General features: G+C 31.4%; 1 protein-coding gene across 1 annotated transcript in view; it reads right to left on the reverse strand.

Moving 5' to 3' along the window:
• The window catches only part of LOC128547806 (uncharacterized), a 56,181-nt gene extending 37,874 nt beyond the window's left edge, over nucleotides 1-18,307 (reverse strand). The window contains exon 1 of the mRNA XM_053521014.1: nucleotides 18,012-18,307. Within this exon, the coding sequence (XP_053376989.1) occupies nucleotides 18,012-18,212 (201 nt within the window). The 5' untranslated portion in view covers nucleotides 18,213-18,307. The remainder of the gene's footprint in view (nucleotides 1-18,011) is intronic.
• Nucleotides 18,308-23,950: the final 5,643 nt, after the last annotated feature.

The raw sequence follows: 23,950 nt of genomic DNA on the forward strand, positions 1-23,950 counted from the left end.
ACAAACACCTTTACCAACTTCAAGACGGCGAGATTCCAACCTGCAATCATTATTTGCTGCATTAGGTTTAAATGTATCTAATAAATGTGAATTATGTTCTTGTGGATTACTTTTATCATGTTGTTGTAAATAAACAAACACATGTTCGTGTTTTTTACACCGGCTGTTATTCTAAAAACTATTATCATTTCTCGGAGGTATTTCCAACTTTTTACTTTCATATATTTTTCAGAAATTAAATTATATCCATATGGATTAAAAATTAAACGTGGACCCCACAAAATTAATTTAGTTACAATTACTCTAAAGCTTCCAGATTTTTCTGTTAATTCTTTAAATATTTTCCTAGAAAGTGTTGAAAGTTTTTTTTATTATTGTTATATCTTTTATTAATCAAATCAATCAAATCATCATCTACCTTAACGTTACTTCTTTTCCAGTTCTTTGATCCTTAGCAATCAATTTGTTTTGACCATAACGTTTATTAAGATCAATCAATAAATTACCATATTGCCCATTTGGTGAATTTTTATATGGATTGTGTTGTCTTATTCCCTTTCCCCTTTTCTTATACCTTTTTGTTTTAGTACTAACATCACTGAGTGAAACTTTTTAACTCGACATATTATCTGCTTTATCTCTTAAATCTTTTATTTCTTCCAGATCAGCTTTTGTAGGATTTTCTTATTTTGTTTTCCAGTATATTAAGCGTCTAGTATTTTTCTATTTACTATAATGTCTTCTATACCATTTGAGTTATTTCTCCTCTGCAAAATAAGTTAAATACTTCTTGCGGTGTAAGATATTTGTCATGTAATAAGTCCAAATTAACACCTTCATCTGGGTCCAATTCATATACCCAAAATTCTTCAGGAAATTCTTTAGCTTCTTCATACTCATCCAAATCCTTATACTCATTTTCTGCGTCGAATATTTCAAATAATACTTTTTCTTCGTTTTGTTCTCTATGATATGCTTCTTCTAATTTTTGATTTTTTTATCTATTTCTTCTTCAGTTTTTTGTTCTTGTTAATGGCGGTAACAGTTTTTCAGTTATTTTAATCTTTTCTCTTCCGTAATCTTCTAATTTCTTAAACTCATCTTCAGGTATCCATTCAACAGGTTCATATCCCCAATCTACTGGTATACGTTCTTGTTGTATTTTGGATTTTTCTGTTTCTTGCAATCCTTTAGTTAATTCAGTAATACTTTGTGTCAGATCTTCTGAAATCCTTTTCGGAAGTAACGCTAATTGCTCTTTGATTCCAGATAATGCTTTTAACTGACTTGACAATTCTTCTTTTTGACTTTCTATTCCTTCTGTAATTGGTTTATAAATTTCACTATACATTTCTCGGCCCGTAGCTTTTCTAATTTTTGCTCTCATTATTTCTCCTCTTTTGGCTCTTACTTTTTGTTCAACTAGGTTGTTTATTTCTCTTAATTCTTTAAGTTTTGCTAACATTTATATAATAATGTAAGATAATGTAATGTTATTATATAATGGAAATTCCTAATTATGATACAAAAAGTGATAAATCTAATAACTTTAAGCAACATAAACCTTTTATGCCAGATTCATGTTTTAGAATGTTAATATGTTGATATTCCGGGTCGGGAAAAACAAATGTATTAAGGCATATGCTACGAAAACCTCATATATATTATGATAAGTTATACCCGAAGTTTTTAAGAAAAAAACTTTACGGGAATTATATAGGTGGTTTTTTTTAATGATGTAAAACAAATATGTGAACCCGACAGTATAAATAAAGTTAAATTTGATATTGATTTAAGTGATTATGCCATTAGAAAACAATTCAAAAAGCTTAAAAAAGGACATGGACTCATATCTTCATAAAAATAAGGAACTTGATAACACCTTGAACAGACCATTAAATATGGGAGGTAATGTAATAATCAACCTAGGAAATCCAGATAAACCCAGTGATGCAGTTTCAAGACGGTTTATATTTAAAAAAAACAAAGTGTAATAGAAGACTATAATCTTGAAGACATCAAATCTATTAAGGAGGTAGGTTACCTTCATATTTGTATGTGCGCATGTCCAACCGGAAGCTAACGTGACGATTTACGACGACGTTTACGACAATCTAAATGTGTTTGTATATTCATTCTTCTGAAAACAAATCATGAACCTGTCTTCGATCTGATGCTTTATGGTTTAATAATGCAGAAATAATGAATAAATTGTCGCAGAAATGCCTCAAAACAATGTTGCCTTAAAATGACGTCACTGACGTCATGACGTTACGTGTCAGTTACCACGCAAAATTAGTAGTTTTTATCTTGAAAGTACGTAATTCTGTGATTTGTTTTTATTTTAACTATTTTCAAATAACCATTATTTGCTGAAATATTTTTATGAGTCTTTTGCTCTAAATAAAAATCAATATTTTGCTTCTTTTATGTAGTTATATTGAAACGATATGCGGAATGTAAGAAAATGGATGATGGTAACCAATGTTATTTGGAATATAGTTGGGTGGAAGGTTACTTGTTACGGCCATTTTCAAATAAAAAATCTAGCAGTTTGATTTGTAATACCTATTTTTCAGGTTCCGTTGATAATTTGTTACTTATATACTAACACTAAGATCTAAAATTGTTCAAATTTCGGTAGAAAATTGTGGTTTCTTGAATTGAATTGATGTTACCATGGAAACGAAGCCCGTGACCTATGTATCTAAATGTAAAATTCAAAAGCGTTGACACTGGTCTATTTAAGAAACACAGCTTCGGCTTTTTATTTTCATTTCAACAATATCCATGAGAATAATAGCAGCATGCTAAACGATTTTCCCATGAAAAATGCCAGACGAGGAGTACTGCTGTAAGTATTCTAAGCTGTGAAATTAGTTTGAATAAATGCAAATAACACGAAAATATAACTTACGTTAACAATAATATGTTTTATAGCTACTTTAACTAGAAAGATAATCTTATTCAATATTTTTTATAAGAAACTACGACAAAAACCAAGATATAAGCTATTTTAAACATCTCTGTTGCCATGGTTACTTTAAACTTTAAGAAAAATAGGGTACCATGTAAAGTGCTTGGTATTTTGCTAATAATATTACCCAAATATTCCATGTTGGTCATTAACAGAATGGCACTGAAGCCATCGAAAACCCCTATTTTTATACATAGTTGTTTAAAAATGAGAGAAAATGCGTTACCATGGAAACACGAGCCCCGCGACATATACATTTAAAGCTTATATTAAAAAGCTAACGTGCATACTAGTAAACTTATCAATTATGCAGACTTCTACGGATATCAATGAAACTAAAATACACTGAAAAGTGTTAAATATCCGTATTTTCCTTCTTCTTTCAATATGAAATACCTTTGGAGGGTCATGATCTTCAAACCTGGATAAAAATTGAACTTGAAGGGACAGAGACAAACGAAACTGAGATTGTAGCAGTTAAAACTTCATGCTAGCCGAAAAACAAAAATGTGCTGCGGTTCAACTAATTTGAATTTACCCTTGTAACAAGGTAACCTACCTCCTTAAACAGACACTAGGAGAAGAAGTCAAGAATATTAAAGAATTACCAAAAGACTTAAAAAACAATGAAAAGGTAATGATTGAGATGCATAATAAATTTGAAAAAGAAGTGAAAGCTATGGTTGATTCTATTAAAGAACTTGAAGAGAAATCTGATTTGACAGCTGACAACTTAAAAGAAGTATTCAGAGTCAATCTTATTTTTTTATACGGGAAATACGAGGAATTAAGAAATAGTATGATAAAACATGAAGAATTAAAAGAAAAGATTATTGAAGCCGAAATAATTTACAAAATATGTATCAGTTAGAAGTCAGAACAGAAATAAATAAACTAAATACACACTTTACAAAAAAGTATCAAGATTTGTTAGATACATTTTCAAATAAGTTTGCAGAATATAAATCTTAATTTGAAAAGGCAGCTTCACAAAGAGGTGATGATCATGACACAGCATAAGATAACCTTAGAAAAGAGTTTAATTATAAGTTATATTCTAACTCAAAAATTTCAAGAAACAACTTCGGGACTTGATAAGTATTGTCGACACACGTCACAATTTTAAGTACGCAGAATTAATTACACTTACAGAAAAAATACAAAAAGATATTAACAAATTTAATGCTAAAATTGAAAAAAAATGATCTGGACTGTAGTTGAAATGTTAGTTAAACAAGGAGAATCAATTATTTCTTATGCTGAAGCAATTGCCACTAATGCCGAAGAAATGACAAAAGTAAGAAATGTTCTTTTAAAACAAGAAACACGATTAGCTAGAACAAAAAATATTGTTGACAATTTGTCGGCTTCTGAAGTAGCTACAACGAAACGAGTTGACGATTTGGCTGAAGTAATTCTTGAACATGAAAATAGATATAAAGCAATAGAAGAAGAACTAGAAAAAGTAAAACGTGAAGTGTTTCTTTTTGAATATTACAATAGCAGACAACTACATGTAACGGTTATTAATATAGGGATATATGATATTGAAGATAAACAGTTACAACAAAAGTTACCAATGACCAAAGAAGTGTTTGCATTATTTGGAATACGAGTTAATAAGATTATAGATAATAAAAGTTTTATTGAGGGTGGTGGGGTATAGTTGAAGTCCAGGAAGTTGGGGATTACATAATTGAAATGAATATTATCATTGAATACGCTGAATACTATGGTAAAGAATTAAATCGTTTTTATTTTAGCTGGTGGGATGATCACACAAATGGAATAGAGTATATAATGCCTGAGGTTAAAAATACAACATTCGTTTTTAAGAAAAAAAAAAGAAATTAATTTAAGCAAAGGAATATGGTTTAATATTTTGCCAGAAATGCATAAAATTGGTGCTAGATTTACTATAAAACCAGGAAGTTATGTAAGATTCTATCTAGTTAATTAGTTCATTTCCATTGTTTTTATATAATGGGAATATTCAATAATATAAATGAAAAAGTAAATAAAATAGAAAGACAAATAGTAAGAAAACCTCATTTTTTAACATCTGCAACAGAAGATGCTGCGGGATTATTTAAATATAATGTTGTAAATGCTAGTCCTGGTTTAGTTCAAAATGGTAATAATGTAACAATCAAACAAAATTGCATTTTAATTATTCTTATAGAGGCAATTAAATTAGATAAAGGAGATGTAATATTTGAATTAAAAAAAATCAAACAAAGCTATTCAAGATATTTCAAATTTCTTAATATATTGATTTATAGACCTCTGAATTTCTCTAACAGTCATCTATATATTATTTTTAGAAAAAATCGTTAAGCCAAAAAAAAAAAATAAATAAATAAAAAAATAATAAAGCTTACGAAGCGGTGGATTCCAATCACCGGCTGCTTGCAGTTGTTAAATATTTAAATTTATATATTTTTCAATTAGTTTATGATATTCTACTTTTTACTCTGTTTCTCCCTTTACAGCACATTTTTATTAACCCAGAATTAATATCAAGGTCTTTAGATGCTGTGTAAGTGCTTCTATATATTTTTTTCTTCATTAGTGTCACAATCGGTTGCAATTATCTTTTTAGGATTGTTTCGATGATTATTTGGTCTGGGGCAATCACATAATCTTACATTAGTTTGCTCTTCTGTTAATAAACAACCACAATCCCATTCGAATAAATCTATATCCCTTTGTATACTGCCTTCAAAAAGATAAAGATCTATAACATTTTGTAATTTATCAGTCGCATATCTTTTATAATCATCGCTAACTATTTGATCAAGTTTTGATTTAATAATGTTTCTTCTTGTTAGTACTTTTTTATATGAATTTCTATCTTCATTTGTTATTTCTCCTAAAATGCTAGATCATATCGGCATAATCATTCTATCTACCATTCTATTAACCATTTATATAATATACTTATAGAAAAAAATCTTTAAAAAACGCACATAAAAGGTGAATTCAGCAATCTAAATTTAATACAACTCTTCTTCATTTTTATTTCTATATCCGTTAAGTTTAAATTCCTTCATATGCATTTCAAGAGGCATTGAACTATAATGATTACAACCTTCACTATTTCAAAAACGTATCAGTTACCATCATGTAGTTTTTATTGTAATTACTATTATTGTCATTAGTGTTATTATTATTATTATTATTATCTTTTTACTTCTTCCTAATCTCCTTCATATCATTGTAATCAATGAAACATATATAGGACTTTTGTTTGTTTTTAGTGAATATGGAGTATGGAATATATCTGACTGAGAAGTGAGAAAATTTCAGTTTAAATATTCAAGCGTTTAGCGCGAGTGAAAATGTGAAAATGTTCTCACTCCGAGGTGAGAAATGTTCCATATTCACGAAAGACAAACAAATTTTCTTTTTGTTTTATGCTTAATTACGTTGAGATGAGCATTGTGCAACCAATTTTAATCTCAGTAAGAGAAAAAGATGCGCGTAAATGGGATATGACGACAGACGTGTTGTGACGTTAGAAAGAAGCACACAACATAAAGTTCCACTTTATTGTATTTGTTGCTGCATAACTTTATGAATTCTCATTAAGTAAAATAAATTGATTCGAGAAATATACTGTAAAGAACAAAGTGCGACTACAATGTTCATCCTGTTTTAAGCAAATAATTAAAAAATTATACACATTGAACAAGTACATTTACAGTGAGTGATATGGCCTATATCGCACTGATAGCACACAGTACTTCACCAGTTAGCATAAAATGGATCACAATATCTTTAAGGAATGCACTCGTTCACTTTTTATTTGCCATTTATGTCACGCACTTGGGAAGGGCTGACTTCTAATATTGTAATTACTTGCAGCCCAACCCTGTTACCCATCATGTATATATGCTGTGCATGATGTGTTCACGATTAAATCGAAACCACAGGCTGCCGAATCCCAACGTCCAGCCCAACCCAGAGTTTTCAAATCGGTGTATTTTCAAACGATCAGGAGGCAGTGTTAGAGAAACGATGTGTTTTTTATATAAGTTTGTACTTCTAAAAACAAAGATTTGTTCTCCTCATCAGTTAGTGAATCAATGCCGTGAAGTAATTTATGAGTACTAAGAGGATGAAATTTTCGAGTATTAATAAATAACAATCGACGAGCATTGGCATAATGGCTATATTTAAAAAAAGAAATGTTCCGCATCTTCAATACCATGTCCACAAGAGCAACCGGGATAGTCTCGTTAATGGCTATAAAATAGATCATTGGTTAAGTTGCTGAATCGGTTTCTAAAACGTTTTTATCTACATTATAGTATCGTTCTCCAATTAGATAAAAAGACGGAACAATTGGAGATTTAAATTTAATCTTCAATTTGCTCTTAAAAGATTATTCCATAGTTTTACTGAATAGAGTATAACTGATTTTGAGTAAATTTCGAGACGTCTAGGAAATGTAACAAAATTAGTGTTATTTCTAAGTTCATAGTTGTTAGAATTATGAACTGTTGGTGTCTATAAGGTAATCCGAAGTAGTCCGTTGTTTCCTTTATATGCTAATATTAATTTCTGCATAATTCTACGATCTGCAAGAGAAACCTAGCCAATTTCAGTTAGTAAATTTTAAATGGAAACGGAACGAGTCAAACCAGTTACAATGCGAGCTGTTTCATTTTGAAGTTTTCGAAAGTGTCCTTTTCATATTGGGTACAGCTATCCCATACAACTGAAGCATACTCGAGCAGAGGTCTAAGATACGATAAATAAATGTTGTTAAGAGTTTTAACTTTAAATTTTAACATTCTCATCGAGCCGAGTACTTTTGAAGCTGAGGAAGTGATATTGATTATGTGCCGAGAGTCATCATGATTTATTGTAAGACCAAGATTTGTGATCGTCAACGAAGTTTAGAGGGCTATTATCAAAGGTTAACGAAGTTTGAGCTATATCTCTAAATGAGAAAAAAACATGACTTCAGTTTAAGAAGGCTTGAATTTTACTAGCGACCGTTTCGCCCAACTAGAAATTGTTTCAAGATCTGAATTTAGAACAGTTTCTATATAAACGGTGAGTCTGGTGAAGATATAGCCAGTGAGCTATCGTCAGCGTATAGTCTAGCGGTACTTATAACAGAATCAACAATATCATTTACGTATACAAGAAATAAAAGAGGGCCCAAGGCATCCATTTAATATTTTATGACTAATACTATCAGGCCCACAGGCTTAGTTGACAACTAAGTTATCTAAAACGTCAATTACGTCGTGCTCAGAAAATGTAAAGGTGGAAAGAGTTGCATTAGACTTTGCAGCAAAGTCAGGTAGAACAGAATTGGGATCGTCGAGAGTTGATACTAACACGACGTAATCGTTCAAAAATGTAGCTTTATCTACGTCAGAAATAGCAGTGTCATGATTTTCGATTTCAAGGGGCAAAATTTCTTCTACGGCTTTAGAATTTTCTTTGACTAGCATTTTTACTGTTTTCCAATATTGTTTAGGATTTGTAGAACTTAAGGTGGTATGCGTCCCAAACTTTTTGCCAAGCTTCGTCCTGAAATTTATATTGTACAAAATTCAAAATATACGCGATTGAGCTCCGGTTTTACTTTGTCGCCATATTGTTCGTTTTTTTTGCTATTGTGTCTCAAACATGACCATTGACGTCACTTTTCGTGCAACGCTAAGTTCCGGGTGCTTTCGGCATTTTCCTTTCCTGCGCTCTGAATGTCATATCAATGAAAAATATAAAATAATTGTCACTCTGCATTCAGAAAATGCTACTCAATGGTATAAAATTAAGTGAATTAAGATTTACGATGAAGACGTCAGACACGATATTGTGACGTCAGAACGGAAAAACTCATAAAGTTTTGTTTCAAATTTTGCCTCAAAATCAAGTTTTTAAAAATCGACTCGATAAAAAAATGTAAAATTTTGGTATGTTGTTTCGCCGTGTATGTACGTCTAGTAGACACATAAATACATAGGGGTCACCTACTTTAATTCTTCAATGTTTGACAATATTTTACCCCTACCCCATTAAGAAATGACACGATTAATCGTCATTTTTTAACAAAATAATCTAAAGAATATGCAAAGCTTCATGTATTAACGGTAGATTCGGAATGAATTGATGAAATGAATCGACATGAAAGTATTGAGAGACATATGGCGAGATTTGCTAAGAAAAAGTGTTAAAAAAAGTCGATTTTTAAAAAAAAAACATGTAATAACATTCAGATGATTACGGACCTGTTCCGAAAAGAAGTGTAGATATGAAATATCTTAATAAGGATTTAATAAAGAGTGTAAATTATGTTAACGACATTTCGCATCAAAGGATATTATCGAAAAAAAAAAGACTTTTGATTATTCGTTAATCAACATGTATTATGTGTGTTGATTCGTAGATATGACTTTAATTATTTAAATTCAGTTGTCAGAGTGTGAATACGAAACTACAGATTCTACATCTATACATCTATATCCCTGGCATCCGGAGAAACAGACATGGCTTTTACTTTCCCATACTTCTTAAATATGGAAGCTGCAACTGGTGAGGATGTTATGAAATATTTTCTAGTATTCATTATTAAGAGCTTGTAACTACACTTGATCAGAAGGTTCCCGCCAAGAAATTATTTGCATCTGACCAGAGTTGTGCATGATTGTAATATAATGACACTGTCTCAAGAATAAATTCTCTGCCTCTGACCAGCTACAATACTTTATAATTATCTGAAGATCATTTTTTAGAATAAAACATTTTCGCTGGACTAGCTACTCTGCCTTACTATGTCCTCACTGTCTTTGTCTCTCTCGTGCGGAAGGTCGGGACTTTGATCGCTAGTCGTTTACCAAGGATAAAATCAGTTACTCAGCATTATGCGTATAGGACAGACTCTTCTCTCAACTCGTAATCTCGCACGACTGAGTTGTGGAGATTGATGTCTACATTGGTAGAATGCGTTCCATGATTCACAATAAATTAATCCGAGAAAAAAAAAATATCAGATACTGTGAAATCATTAATATTCGTGGGGGACTAATTATCGTGGATTTCGTGGTTGAGTCAATCCACGAAATTTAATCCCAACGAACAAGTAAAATTCCCATTCATTTTATGTTCAGAAGTTGAAATCCACGAATTCATATCCCCACGAAATTGCCGTTTTGACCAAAACCACGAAATTTCATGCCCACGAAATTTAATGATTTTACAGTATAAGATCTGGTATACTGTTTTCGTGCTGATTAAATACACATTTGAAATGGAGCAACAGTCCGACATGTGTCGATAAATATTTCTGGTAAAACCAGGTAAACCCTCATGCCATAAAATTACCTATGAACGAAATTTCTAAATGTTTAAAACATGTTTAAGTACATATTTTCAAGAAAATAAATCGTCAACTGACCGCATAGTAGCATTTTTACAAAGCTAAGTTAGCATTTTGCATTAGACTGAGAAGATTAGTAACATAAAAGACATCTATTCTTCAAGCTTTGAATCTGCATTTTGACACCATCAATAGAAATAACAAATGGACAGAAAAAAATGGATATATTGTTCATATGTATTGACTAAGCCCTCAGTAGAGAAATAACTACTGGGTAAGTATTCTTTATGATTTAAAAATATCGCATGTGCAAGTGGCTGCGGGGACAAAACGATTAGCCATCAATCTCGAAGTTGTGGGTTGTAGTCCTCAGTCAAACATCTATTTTTTTCAAATTTTATCTCCAAATTTTACAGGACGAAATATTAATACTCTTGTTTATTTATTTTTATGGTTTAATTATTGAAAGAAATATCCTTGTATTCAAGATATTTTGTAGTAAGTGTCAAATAAAAATCTTTAAAGATATCTTAGATAAAAAGACAAATTACTCCCAAAAATAGATATTACAAGAGAATACAATTAAGGTTCGCGAAAATCGTTGCAAAAGACATTGTAAGAATAAAATCAAATACGGTAAAACTACATTATATTAAATTTAGAAAATGGTCTGCGGTAATTTCGTACCCTTGGTAACGTGCTTGGAAGTCGAACGGTTTACTATAAAGGTTATTTTTGTAATTATAAATATTTTCAGAATACAATATTGCGTACAGTAACGAAAACGTCCGAAAATATTAGCGAAGATTAATGAGTGCCAGGTCATATACTTACGAACAATTGTACAAGATATATATTTTGTTAAAGGTGTTTTCTTTCACTAGGACATGGCATCTGAAGTTGAGATCGAATATATCGTGTACATTTCTTACAATAAATGCATATCGTTTAAACACGAACGTGAGTTGTGTAAGTTGAAACACATTTATTTTTACTCTAACGTGATATAGCCACAAACCATTTGGGGGTGAGGGTTATGTTACGTTATATTGCGAAAAATTGAATTCGGTGACCCCTAGGTATTTATGTGTCTACTAGACGTACACAAATTGCCAAACAACACACCAAAATTATACGTTTTTTAATCGAGCCGATTTGTAATAGACTGAATTTTAAGGGAAAATCTTAAGCCAAACTTGGTGTGATTTTTTCCGTTCTGACGTCACTAAATCGTCATTGACGTCTTAAGCGTCAATTTCGATTCACTGAATTTTATAACATTGAGTAGCATTTTCTGAATACAGAGTGACAATTATTTTGTATGTTTGATTTATATGACATTCAGAGCGCAGGAAAGGAAGAATGCCGAAAAGACTCGGAACTCGCCGTTGCAGGAAAACTGACGTCAGGGTCCATGTTTGTGACACAATAGCAAAAAGCACGAACAATTTGGTGAAAAAGTTAGACCGTAACTCAATCGAATATATCGTGAATTTTGTACAGTGTAAATATCAGGACAATGTTCGGCAAAACATTTTGGGTGCATTCAACCTTAAATCATTCACGGAATATTCAAGAGTATTATAAAATTCTACGCGTATGTGTTTTTTCATATTATTAACACGATTTCTTATATTCTTATAACATTGCCAATCTGATGGTGTCTCGGATTGAAAAGCAATTCACTTTAAATCATTACGTTTCCGAGATGTAGTACAAATAAGTGAGTTGTACCAAGGCCTGTCGTTGGGGCGGATTTGTACAACTTCAGTAGGAGTGCATGTTTTAGCTAGATCTAAAAATGTTTTTTTCGAAAAAAGATGTGGCTACGTCTAGAAACTGCTTTTTACATAAACATATGTGCCAAAGTGATCACTAATATTTGACGGCGTTTCAAAAACTAAACTCCAGAATCCAGCTTTATTACAGTATTTGTTAATGCAATTACATCAGTTAAACTGCTTGAACTGTTATTTGAGTTGGTTTATTAATTACATTTGTCTTATTAGTAAGAATAAGTATGTCTCTGAATTTGCGACTTGTTATATTTAACTGATCTTCATTTATATCGCCAAATAAAAAATTATTATCTGATATTTCTAAGGCCTGGTCAACAAGAACATCACATCTTTGCCAGAAGTCGATAGCAGTGTTTGGCGGCCTATAGATTGTAGAAATTATAAAGTTTTATTATAATCATTTATTTTAATACACAGAGATTCAGGTAAAATAATTTCAAGGTCATTTAATCGTTTTGGCTCTTACCCTGAATTACAATAAACTACGATACCACCTGAATGTTATAAAACATCTTTCAGAAACATATTTTCTAATCCTTCAAGTTTCATCTGCAAGTCAGAAATAGTTTCGGTAAAACAGATAACAAAGAATCCAAGAAAATTGTCTTTGCTATAATCCAACTTGTTGCAAATACTCCTGATATTCTGAGGTAGTACAGAAAAACAAACATTGGATTCTTGACTAGGCCCAGAATTGGGATGGACATCACAAGCCAAAAAATAACTAATCGCATGATCATTGCATAATTAATATTACCTAAGATTAAGAATAGGGGGTACATTTTTGAATCATCACAATTGTCAATATTTGAACGCGCAGAAGCGTCAATCAAAGAAACGTACATGAAAATGAAAGCAATATATGAAAATTTTGAATTACAAGGTGTAATTTAATAATAATGTTTCTATAGAGAAAATTCAGGTAGTTGGCAAAAATCGAACAAAATTTGTAAGTAAAAATTTCAGTTTCTATACAAGCACGCCCAGTAAGGTAATGCAATCTGATCGCCATTCTCAATGCTCCTTATTAGTTACTTATGAGGATACAATGTCAGGGAAGTGAGGTCGAAGACTGACCTACGGATGCATAAGATAGTTGACAGAAAACAACCAAGACAGACCAGGACGCGGGGACACAAAGATGCAGCAGGAGTATATGAAGGACAGCACGATTCAAGAACGCTTGTTACACAGTTCTTTGCAATATTAAATATTGAATTTAAAAAGGAATGAGAGAAGACAAACATTAACTCGAAATGAGAGAAAAATAGGATTGAAATAATAATATCAGCTGGAAATAAATTATAATTTTACTATTTGAATATTCCATACGCTTATTATTATTACATATATCTATACAACGAAAACAATAAATAAGTAATACATGTTAACACATTTACCTGTCAGTAGCCATATAGTCTTTTGCTGTACAACAGAGCCAAAATTTACTATATTCCCATTTTATAAAATGAAAACTAACAGTTTATCAGCTAGATTAACAAAAGAAAAATACTTTGTTGACTGTTTTAAACCGAAATTGAACATGCGGAATATTTCACATGATACGGATTGATAAATAACATTATAACGTCATTAACTCCCCTGTTTGACGTCGAAATTACGTCCCTTGTTTCCTTGACGTCAACGTCAAATCTATTGAATTAATTTCCTTTCTCTTATTGTTATATATTTAGACACACTGATGAGCCATTCACGGCGAAACTAGTTTGTGACTTTTATATTAAAATTTAAGAAAAACTAAGAGAGCGTGTGAAGTCATTTTATAATTTTACGATATATATATATATATAGTTATATATATAGTTATATATATATATACGGAAAAACTTTACCACGATTGTTCAAACAATATCATTAGGGTCAAATGTGGTTCCGCCCCCGGGGGTCACATGGTTTATATTAAACTAAATACAGAAACAACTTTGAGCATATTCTTATACTAAACCACATTGCCTAGGGCTTTAGTCTTTTGTATGTAGCATCATTTAATGATCCTATACCACACTTAATTGCAAAACAATAACTGGAGAACCATTTTACCTTGAATCTTCAAACTTCTTAGGGTGGTAAGATTTATGGAGTAGAAGTTTCCTATTGTTATTTTGGTCATTCCATAAAATGTCAAGGTCACGGGGGCCTAAACATGGAAAGCAGTTTCTGATCAATGACTTGAGAATAGCTTGACCCGGGATTTTGAAACATCTTTTGATGATTGGAAACGCAGAGTAGGTGACCCCTATTGACATTTGGGTCACTGTATTAAGGGACAAGGTCACTGGGATCTGATCATAGAGAACCATTGCCGATCAATAACTTCAGAACAGCTTGATCAAGAATATTGAAATTTATAGGAGGATTGGACATGCAGAGTAATGAACTCGATTAAATGGAAATCCATTTTAAACCAGTAACTTAGGAACCATTTGGCCTAGAGTCTTCAATCTTCATATGATAAAAAGACTAACAGATTAGAGGGTCAACGCCAAAGGGAACATCCATCCGTCACGCGTTATTTTCTTTCAATAACTTGAGAGCTATTCGACCTAGAACCTCCAAGCGTGATAAGGCTTACATAGTTCATGACCCCGATTATTCAAGTGCTGCTATGCGGTTTTCTACATCAGCATGTACCAGTTGGTATGTTGTATTGTGTAGTAGTCCTTTACAAATATTTTTAAAAACATCCCCCATGGGTTAAAACTGGCACCATCGAGGGGACGCATTGCATGGTTTGAGCAAACAACTAAACTCAGGCGGGCAAAATATGGCCATAATGAACTTGTCGCATACATATATAGTAATTTTCTTCGTAAAACGTGTCAAAAAGAATCTGCAGTACAATATCTTTGTCTATACAAGCCCAACACTGGCTAAATAGGCATTCAATCTGTTAGCAGTAAAAATAATTGTTGACGTGCATTTGTTTTACAACAGGAGGAGAAATGAAGTTTATACAACTCTAAAGGACGAAATATGATAAGATATGCGAAATGGCCCCTTAAATAATTAAATATGAAAACTCCAATATATACAAATAAGTTTAACTATTGTTTTTTAGAATGAACAGTTACTAAAATATGTCTCAGGATGTTTGAGGAAAAATGATGTATTCTTATTTTGGTAGTACATTGCTCAAATGATCCTATACATGACTGATATGTTTGCTTTTATCAGATATATTGAAACTTTGTGAACACATGTATGGTGTTACATGTATAATGTTTGTTTATTTTCAGGAACGTTTTCTTTTATTTTTTTTCATATCTTGATTAATAGAAGCATGTGCCTTGATAATTGAGCATATAATGAAATTATAATGCGGTTAATTCATATAACCATATACCTTTTACCATACGGATTGAATCAACTTATAATCGTTTCGAAGTATTTAGCGCTAACAGGTAATAGGTTGAAACAGCCATTCTACAACACTATTTCAGTCCAAGAAATATCTCTCTCTTTCAGGCTAAGTTTTTCAGCGTGAAATGAAACACTATCATATTATGTTGCTGATTTGTGACAATTATTGTTTGAAAATAAAATGAATAACAAATAACATATATTTCGCGATACATCTGTCATAAAGGAATGATAAATGGCAATGTATCATTGTTGTTGTATTCGTCGTTTTCTAGAATTTAAGATAGTTTACATCGATTGTGTTAAATATAACTTGTCCGGTTTTAGTTCTAAACTAAAGAACTTAAATATTACTTTTACAATTTTGATAGTCGTTGTGTATGGAGGCAAAATATAATGTACTTAACGTTTGACTAAATTATTTTTGTAATTTTGACTTATATAGTGTTTCTTGAAACAAGTCAAAACGAAATCTCCTATCGTCCTTATCAGATGTAAATAATCTTTTCCTTTAATTCAAATTAATGTATACTCAATAGAGTTTGGAATGCGTATATTCTTAAGGGTGATTTGTTTATAAGATCTACAGTAAGATTCTTTAAATGTACTTTTAAATAAAGCAGATTTAAACAATAACCGAAAGCTACAATTTGTTTAAATGCTCAGAGCGTCATTGGCAAATAACATTTAAAATGCACAGAGTAATTTCTAACATAAAAGGATTTGATATATAGATGCAGTTAAGCACAACATATCATGTCTGAAATTATTATATTTCGATGTTTTAACGACGGTTAAAATTGCCACTGCTTGATTCAATCGTTAAATGAATACATATGGTCAAAGTTATGTTTTAAATACTCTTTCACACTTAATGTACATAACAACATCTGCTGGATAAATCTTCATTACTATTCATGTAAATTAACATCTTGTAAAAGAAACTAAAACACTGTCTCACATTTCAGCCCAATTTTTGTCAATATGATTATGGAGATCAGCTGAATTATATATAATTTATTAATAATTGCAACATGTTAAAATTTTGATCATTTCATATGTTGATTGTTTTACAACATTAATAAAGCAATAAACTGAATTAAGGTAAAACCAATTTATTCAGATAATATCCGCATGTTTGTGCAGTATGATGATTTGTAGATACATTGAAAGAAAAACAGCTCGTTTCTCGTTTACATCTAAGGTTAAACGCGTCAATATAAAACGTTTGTAATTAATCGTTACATTATATGTCAATGTAATACAAGTTAATACAACATATACTGTCCTGTTAAATAATTTACACCCAGATATAAAATTCACAAATAGGGGAAACACACTTATCTATTTAAGACATGTTGATTAAGAGAAATGGTTGCCATCTTTCAACAGACATTCTCTTTAAAACAACAGATACAAAGCAATTCCTTAATTTTAATTCATGTCACCCTAAACATACATAATTAAGCATACCATATAATTTAGCAAGACGTATTTGCACAATTGCTTCAGACACTAACATTAGGAATATACACTTAAAAGAACATATATCATCGTTTCTTAACAGAAGCTATCCTAAAACAATCATCCAAAACGGAATCAGCAAAGCACATACAATTCAAAGAGAGACACTACTTAAAACACAAATCAAACCACATAAAAACACGATTCCTTACGTGTCTACATTCAACCCTATAAACCTAGAACTATACACAATTATCACAAATAATTTACCTACATAATGTCAGACGCTTAAATATATTCGCAAATTCAGAATTTATCAAAAGCAAACGGCAACCACCAAACCTTACAAAACTATTTGCAAAAGCTAGATTCACAATAAAGTATGATAAAATGGGAAATATCACCGTTACAAAAAGCAAAAGACCAAACTGAAGTTTATGCACACACATAAAAGAAAGCAATTGCTACAACTTTTACGACAAACATTTTATGTAAATGTAAAAACATCCTGTGATGTAAAAGAAATACTGTATGTAATGCAACGGATGTAGAGAACATTGCATCGGCCATACTGGCGATAACTTAAGAACAATAAGAACTATTCACACAAAACAATTGACAGACCCTTTAATCAGAAAAAATCCACTAACTATTCAAATAAATATTTTCAGTAATAAAGATCCAAAAACTTTAAATGTTCCCATTTAAAAAAAAAACTGAATAGTACTTCAACTAGGTTAGAAGAAGAAAAATATTTTCAACTAGGTTAGAAGAAAAATATATTTCATAAAATGCTTTACACTAAAACTTAACAGACTAAAGTGACAGTTAAATTTTAAATAATCAAATAACAAACTTCATTACGCCCCTTTGAGACAGATAACGTCAGAATTACATCCCTTTATATTGACGTCGCGTTATTACTATAGTAACGTCACATTTATATGTAAACTGATGTTGTATTTTTGTAATTAAATACTGTTGGAAAGGCATGTGATGTCATTTTATTTATTTATCTATCTTATTTATAACAATCAATAAAATGTTTTACCTCGTTTAATATTTCTCCACGTTTCTTTTTCTGTTTCATATTCCACAGACTCGGAATATTAAATTTGTCGTTTGTAACATGTTCAATACTTTTCTGGAAGAGTTTTCGAATTTCAAATTGCTTGAATACATAAGGACTATGTATAACCAAAATAGATAAACATAAAACATATGCAAATTTAACAACCTTGTTTCGTGTCATTGTATCTTGCGAATGTTTATAAATAAAAGAGAAACGTAAATTTATCGGTTACACTGAAACGATACGCGTGTTTGGACAGCCAATATGCCAATACTGTATTTTCAGATTTACACATTTTATCGAATCCCTGTTTAAATACTTTCCCCTTGTCCCCGTATCACAGAGTTAAAACGTGTGTACTCAAGACTGTTTTAATTTGCCTTGTCATGAGTTCAAACATTCCTTAAACAACTACATCTGTTTAAATTCTGTTAATAAGGGTAATAGGCTAAAAAGAAAATAAGAGCTAGAACAGATAAAGCTTATTTCGTGTGTAATGTATTTTCTGTACATACAAATCAAAAATAGGTCTATCTTGTTCTAAACGAAAGTAAACACGACCTTTGATATATTCAGTACTTGATTTCATCAATTAAACATGCACGTTTTTAATGAATGTAATTTCCCGTAATATATTAAAGTATCAAAAATAAGATCCTCTCGAAAGGTAACATATATGAAACAAAATTACCACACGTTATTTTGTTTTAAACGTATTAGAATAGGGTGTATCGACCTAAAAAGAGCACGGGTGTAGGTAAGTAAGCATATGTTAACCTGACTAGGTGAGTACTTAAACACAAAGCTGCGCTCGTGTTATGCAATCGACGTACACACAAACAAAATTAAATAAACATAACCCACCAATTACCTTGTTAAGTATGTGGAAACAGTCTTCTATTTGTCTCCCCTCTTATTAAATTACTGAACTGGGAGAAGAGGGTATGATCACAGTTGTTCATTGACACAGATGACGTGTAACTACTCATTTGTGAGGTCAAGCATATGCAGCATTAGTTGTAAAAGTTCAACTTGTATTGTAAGCTCGTCTGATTAGCTCAGAAAGAACATCAATGTGTTGCATCAAAAGGTCGCGCCATCGATCGGCAGGAGCGCTGTATTTTCTCCGCATTGGAGATATATAGAGATGAAACAATGTAGTTACTTTTTAGCTTACAAAAGTTAAAAGGCACGAGGCGCCTTTAAAGGGAAGAGGATTACCTCAGCTTTTTCAAGGCAATATTTCATCATGGACAGGCAACTGGGTAGACCCATGAGTCCTCTGTAAGCCAGCTGGACGGCTTTGTTACATGAAAGGGTGTCATATGTGCTTGAACGACTGAATTTACAAGTACGTTCTGAAGAAAACGAAATATTGTACCGAGATGTACAAACAAATGCCTATTTAAATGTTCTTGTTTAAACATAACAAATTACAATTTGGAGTGGGTAAGCTCGATCGGTACAAGAACTGGATAAGTACAAACATTACTTTTTTCCTTTTATAAAGCTTATGTTCCACGTAATGGTGTCAATGCGCAAAAAAGAGTTCTTAATGGTTTTTGAACAGAATAATCGTTTCATTTTGTAAAATTTCGATCAAATGTAGATATTGGGATAAAAGATGGTTTCTATAAAATAAACTTAACGCTTTGCCGCCAAAATTGGATAACAATTGTCAAAGTTATAAGCGTTTAACACCAAAAAGGCGCAAAATTGCTGTTGTCGCTAGAGGGCTTTGTCGTCAAAATCAGATATTCATTTAAACAATTATTCAGAAAAATCATCGAATTCTGAGATGGTGCCTAGATTTGTAAAGACAGTAGGGAGCCACGTTTAAACAAGTGGAATTCAAATGTTGAACCTTTCGTTTCTCAGTCTAAATCCTTTAGTACACTTTGACAGTACACGATTTGAATAGCATTGCATTGTATACAGCTTTACCATCAGAATCTCTGATATTGATGTATTTATAACAATTGTTTACGATTCTACATAAACGTTGTAAGTATTTCATATTTAGTATAGATTCAACATCAACTTAATAAACATATAACACTAATATATCACAACACTAAGACAATGCTGAGAAGTACTCGAGTTGTTTGCAATTGCTCAGTACTTATGGTAATAGTTGTGATACCAGCCGTTCCATTACAGAACCTGCACAGGTGACACAAACACAAAATGTGGGCTTGAATATAGATAGAAGATTATAAACTTCTTCTTTTATTTAAAATTATTATTGTATATATTCTATTCTACGGTTCTTTCAATAGTAAATTCATAGGAAAGAAAATATGTTTCTGCTTTTTATTCCCCTAGATGTAGGTTTGTTAACCAAAGACATAAAGATTGACCATAAATTTTCTAAATGAAATGTGGCATTTGAAACAATTTTTTTTTCAAAAAAAAAAGGAAAAGAAGTGATTCTTGTAGAAAAATGATCAACATAATAAGTATATAACATTGATATATCACAATATTCAGACAAACCTGACAAGTACACGTTCGGTTTGCAATTGCTCAGTACTTATGCAGAAAGGTATCATAACGGCCGTTCCATTATTAAACCTATTTTGGTGACACAAACACAAAATCTATGCTTGAATACAAAATAAAATTATAATCTGTTTCTTTTTTTTACATTACTAAAGTTCCATTCCACGCTTCTTTTTATAGGAAAATTATAGGGAGAAAAATCTGTTTCTGTTTTTTTTTCTCCTCCAAAAGCAATGTGCCATCGTGTCGGTTTAACCAAAGACATAAAGGTTTACATTAAAAATTCTAAATGAAATGTGGAGTTTGTAACACTTTTTTTTTAAATAATGATAATAAGGATAAAAAAAACAACATTTAAATAAATGCATTCTTGTAGAAAAAATGTAATGATTTTTTTTTGTTAAAAGAAAATAAGTTTCTGGGTTTTCCGAATGTATACAGGTATTTTATGTACTCGTATAGAAGCGTTTTTCCCAAATGTTTTTTTCAGTTGTTTTAAAGTACCGCTCATGAACAGACTCAATAAAACCGAGTCTGCTATTATTCTTCTTGGTTGCATTCTTTGCTTCCAGAGGATCTTTTTACAGATTATTTTTCTTAATTGAAAATATATTTCAAGGCTCGTATTCATCAACATTTTAAGTTTGAAAGTAAGACATTAAATTAATCTTTTTGTGGTGCCCTACATAAATCGATATTGCACAGATTAAAATGAAAAGTGGCATGAAAATCATCGATATGAAAATTTACGGCAATTTGAAACTTTAGTTCAAATATTTGTCTTATAACGTCGATGAAAAAAGGCCCTGGTAAAATTCAAGTTGTAAAAATATTGAAGGAAAAAGATTAAAGTATGAACAAGAAGAAATATGTTAAAACCTTCGTGTAAACCTCTGAAAGGGATCATCTGAATGATTTTAATGGTGGCATAATTCTGCATACGATTATTAGATAAGTTTTGCGAATATGTTTCGAGTTTTCACGAAAAACAGAAAAGTTTTTGCGAAAAAACAAAACTTTTCGAGGAAAAAAATATAGATATTAAGTAGAAAATTCGCGTTAGTGCCACTTCTGCTCACGTCATTTTCACGAATTCAAAAAGTTTTCACAAAAATATTTTTTTTGCGAAAAGATACTAGATCTTGAAAATAAGTCTTTTCATAAGAAGTTGTGAAAATTTGTTACTTATCTAAAAATAGAAATATTTGGAACGCTTTGAACAATGACAGATTCGTCAGTCAGCAATGGAGTTTGTATTGGTACGTTTGCTACATTTCACGTTGTTTTATAATGACCTTGTGCATGAAATAACATGTTACTGAAACAGGTAATGCGTAATATACATATTTTCAAAAAGAATTAACATAATTGAGATATCGATTCCAGACCAATGTGATCATCGTTGATCATCTGATCATTGACATTGTAAATGTTTGAGACAAAACCATGCAAAACGTTTGTCTCTAAGGGTTTATGTAGCGGGACTCTGTCCACTTGTGCTAGTTGTACGGATCTATTAATTGAGGGTGTGCTGCGAAGATCGAAATACCAGGCTACCTTATCAAAACAAAATGTTTTTGTGCCATTTTGTAAATATCATGTTTTCCGAGAGTTCATTCCCTGTACAAGAAGAAGCCATTTGTAGATATAAAGTCTACCAAAGCTTGCCAAAGATATGGTTTCGATAACTTGCTTTGTTCACGGCCCTTTATTCATGTTTATGTTGACTTCAAAACAGAGCTGAGTTAAAAACATGTTTTATTAAAACATGGCTGAAATAGTTCTGGCTTCATGTCGCGATTTAAATTTTCTTTAGCTTTCCTTTAATATTTGCGACTTTAAAAGCTGTCTATCAATACTATAAAACCTGTTTGCTGAAGGTCTTTGGCTATACCATTTATGAATAAGTCGCATTTTCTGTTCACATTTTTTCTCTTGAAGTATTTATGGTTCACAAAAACTTCATTTAGTATGAATAATCATTTTACAGGTGAAATATAATTATTTGGGTATTGTCTAGGGTTACGGTACGCGACCTCTAGACCCTGGGTCTGGTGGTCCAGTAACTGGATATCTAGACAGTCCTACGAGGGGTTTCAGGAGGTCCAGTAATCGTTTTCCTGACAATAATGAATCTAGAGATTATCTATCACTTAACTGAGCTTTTATACATTTTATCCTATCAGCATATTGCATAAATATTAACAAATATTTACGAATTCCCCATCAATGCATCATTGTTTACTTCACTGTACAACAGGTGGTAAAAAGCAGAAGCATTCTACATCTATTCCGAACCGCCGTCAATTTATGGAGCATTTCCCAAGTAACGTTTATTTATATATATATATATATATATATATATATATATATATATATATATGTATATATATATATATATATATAGTATACAATTAAAATTTGTATAAATAGAAAATAAAAGGAATAGTCAATTCATGTTTTATCGGAGAAGACGAATCAATTATATAAGACGGGCGAGTGCGCGTTCCTTAATCAACCTTAGTTTCCTCAGATTTGCATGTATTCATTGTTGTGTTACCTGAAATAATGATAAAATAATGAACTATATTATGAAATAGACTTCAATCTTTGACTGTGTGTAGTTTATATTGTAGTTTTGATCACCTTTCGTCTGATGTCCATTGCTGATTTTAATTGTATTATAAAACAAAAAGCTGAAGTTGTACAACCATGATAAATCCAGTGGATTCCTAGTAGCGTGTCAGAAGTATGAAGAATTATTTGGGAAAGGTATCAAATATTTTTTGTGCATAGAAACATGTGGATAGATTTTTGACCGTGTAATTTTAAACTCAGCTGTCACATACTGACGAGGCGAGCATTTATGATCACCTTTCTTTCGTCAGTTATCCATGCATGCTGGTGACAACAATTTCCACAAATGACCTCAAAAACTTCACAGGTATGTTCATACGTGATCCTCTATCAAAGTTTTCAAAGAATTTATTCCTAGCTGAACTAAAAAACTTCAAAAATCTTCTTTTTCGAAAACCACAAGTCCTAGGGCTTAGATATTAGGCATACAGCATTGTCTGGCTCTACCAAGATAGCACAAATCATGACCCTTGGGTCAATATCTTTTACATAGAGATATATGGGAAAAATATATCAAAAAGAATTTGTCTGAAATTACAAGGCATGGTGTTTAGGTATTTGGCATGTAGCATTGTCTAGTGGACCTCTACCAAGTTTTTTAAATCATGACCACAGGGTTTAAAGATCTTCTTGTTTGAAACCACATGGTTAAATAGCTTAGATATGTAGCATAGTCTAGTCGACCTCAATCATGACCACTGGTCAAAAGGGTCGCCTCAATTTACAAAAAGCTTTATTCGGGGAAAGATCTTAATTACAATAATTGTTATGTATCTCCT

Source organism: Mercenaria mercenaria, chromosome 13 (assembly GCF_021730395.1).
Source record: "Mercenaria mercenaria strain notata chromosome 13, MADL_Memer_1, whole genome shotgun sequence".
NCBI lineage: Eukaryota > Metazoa > Mollusca > Bivalvia > Venerida > Veneridae > Mercenaria > Mercenaria mercenaria.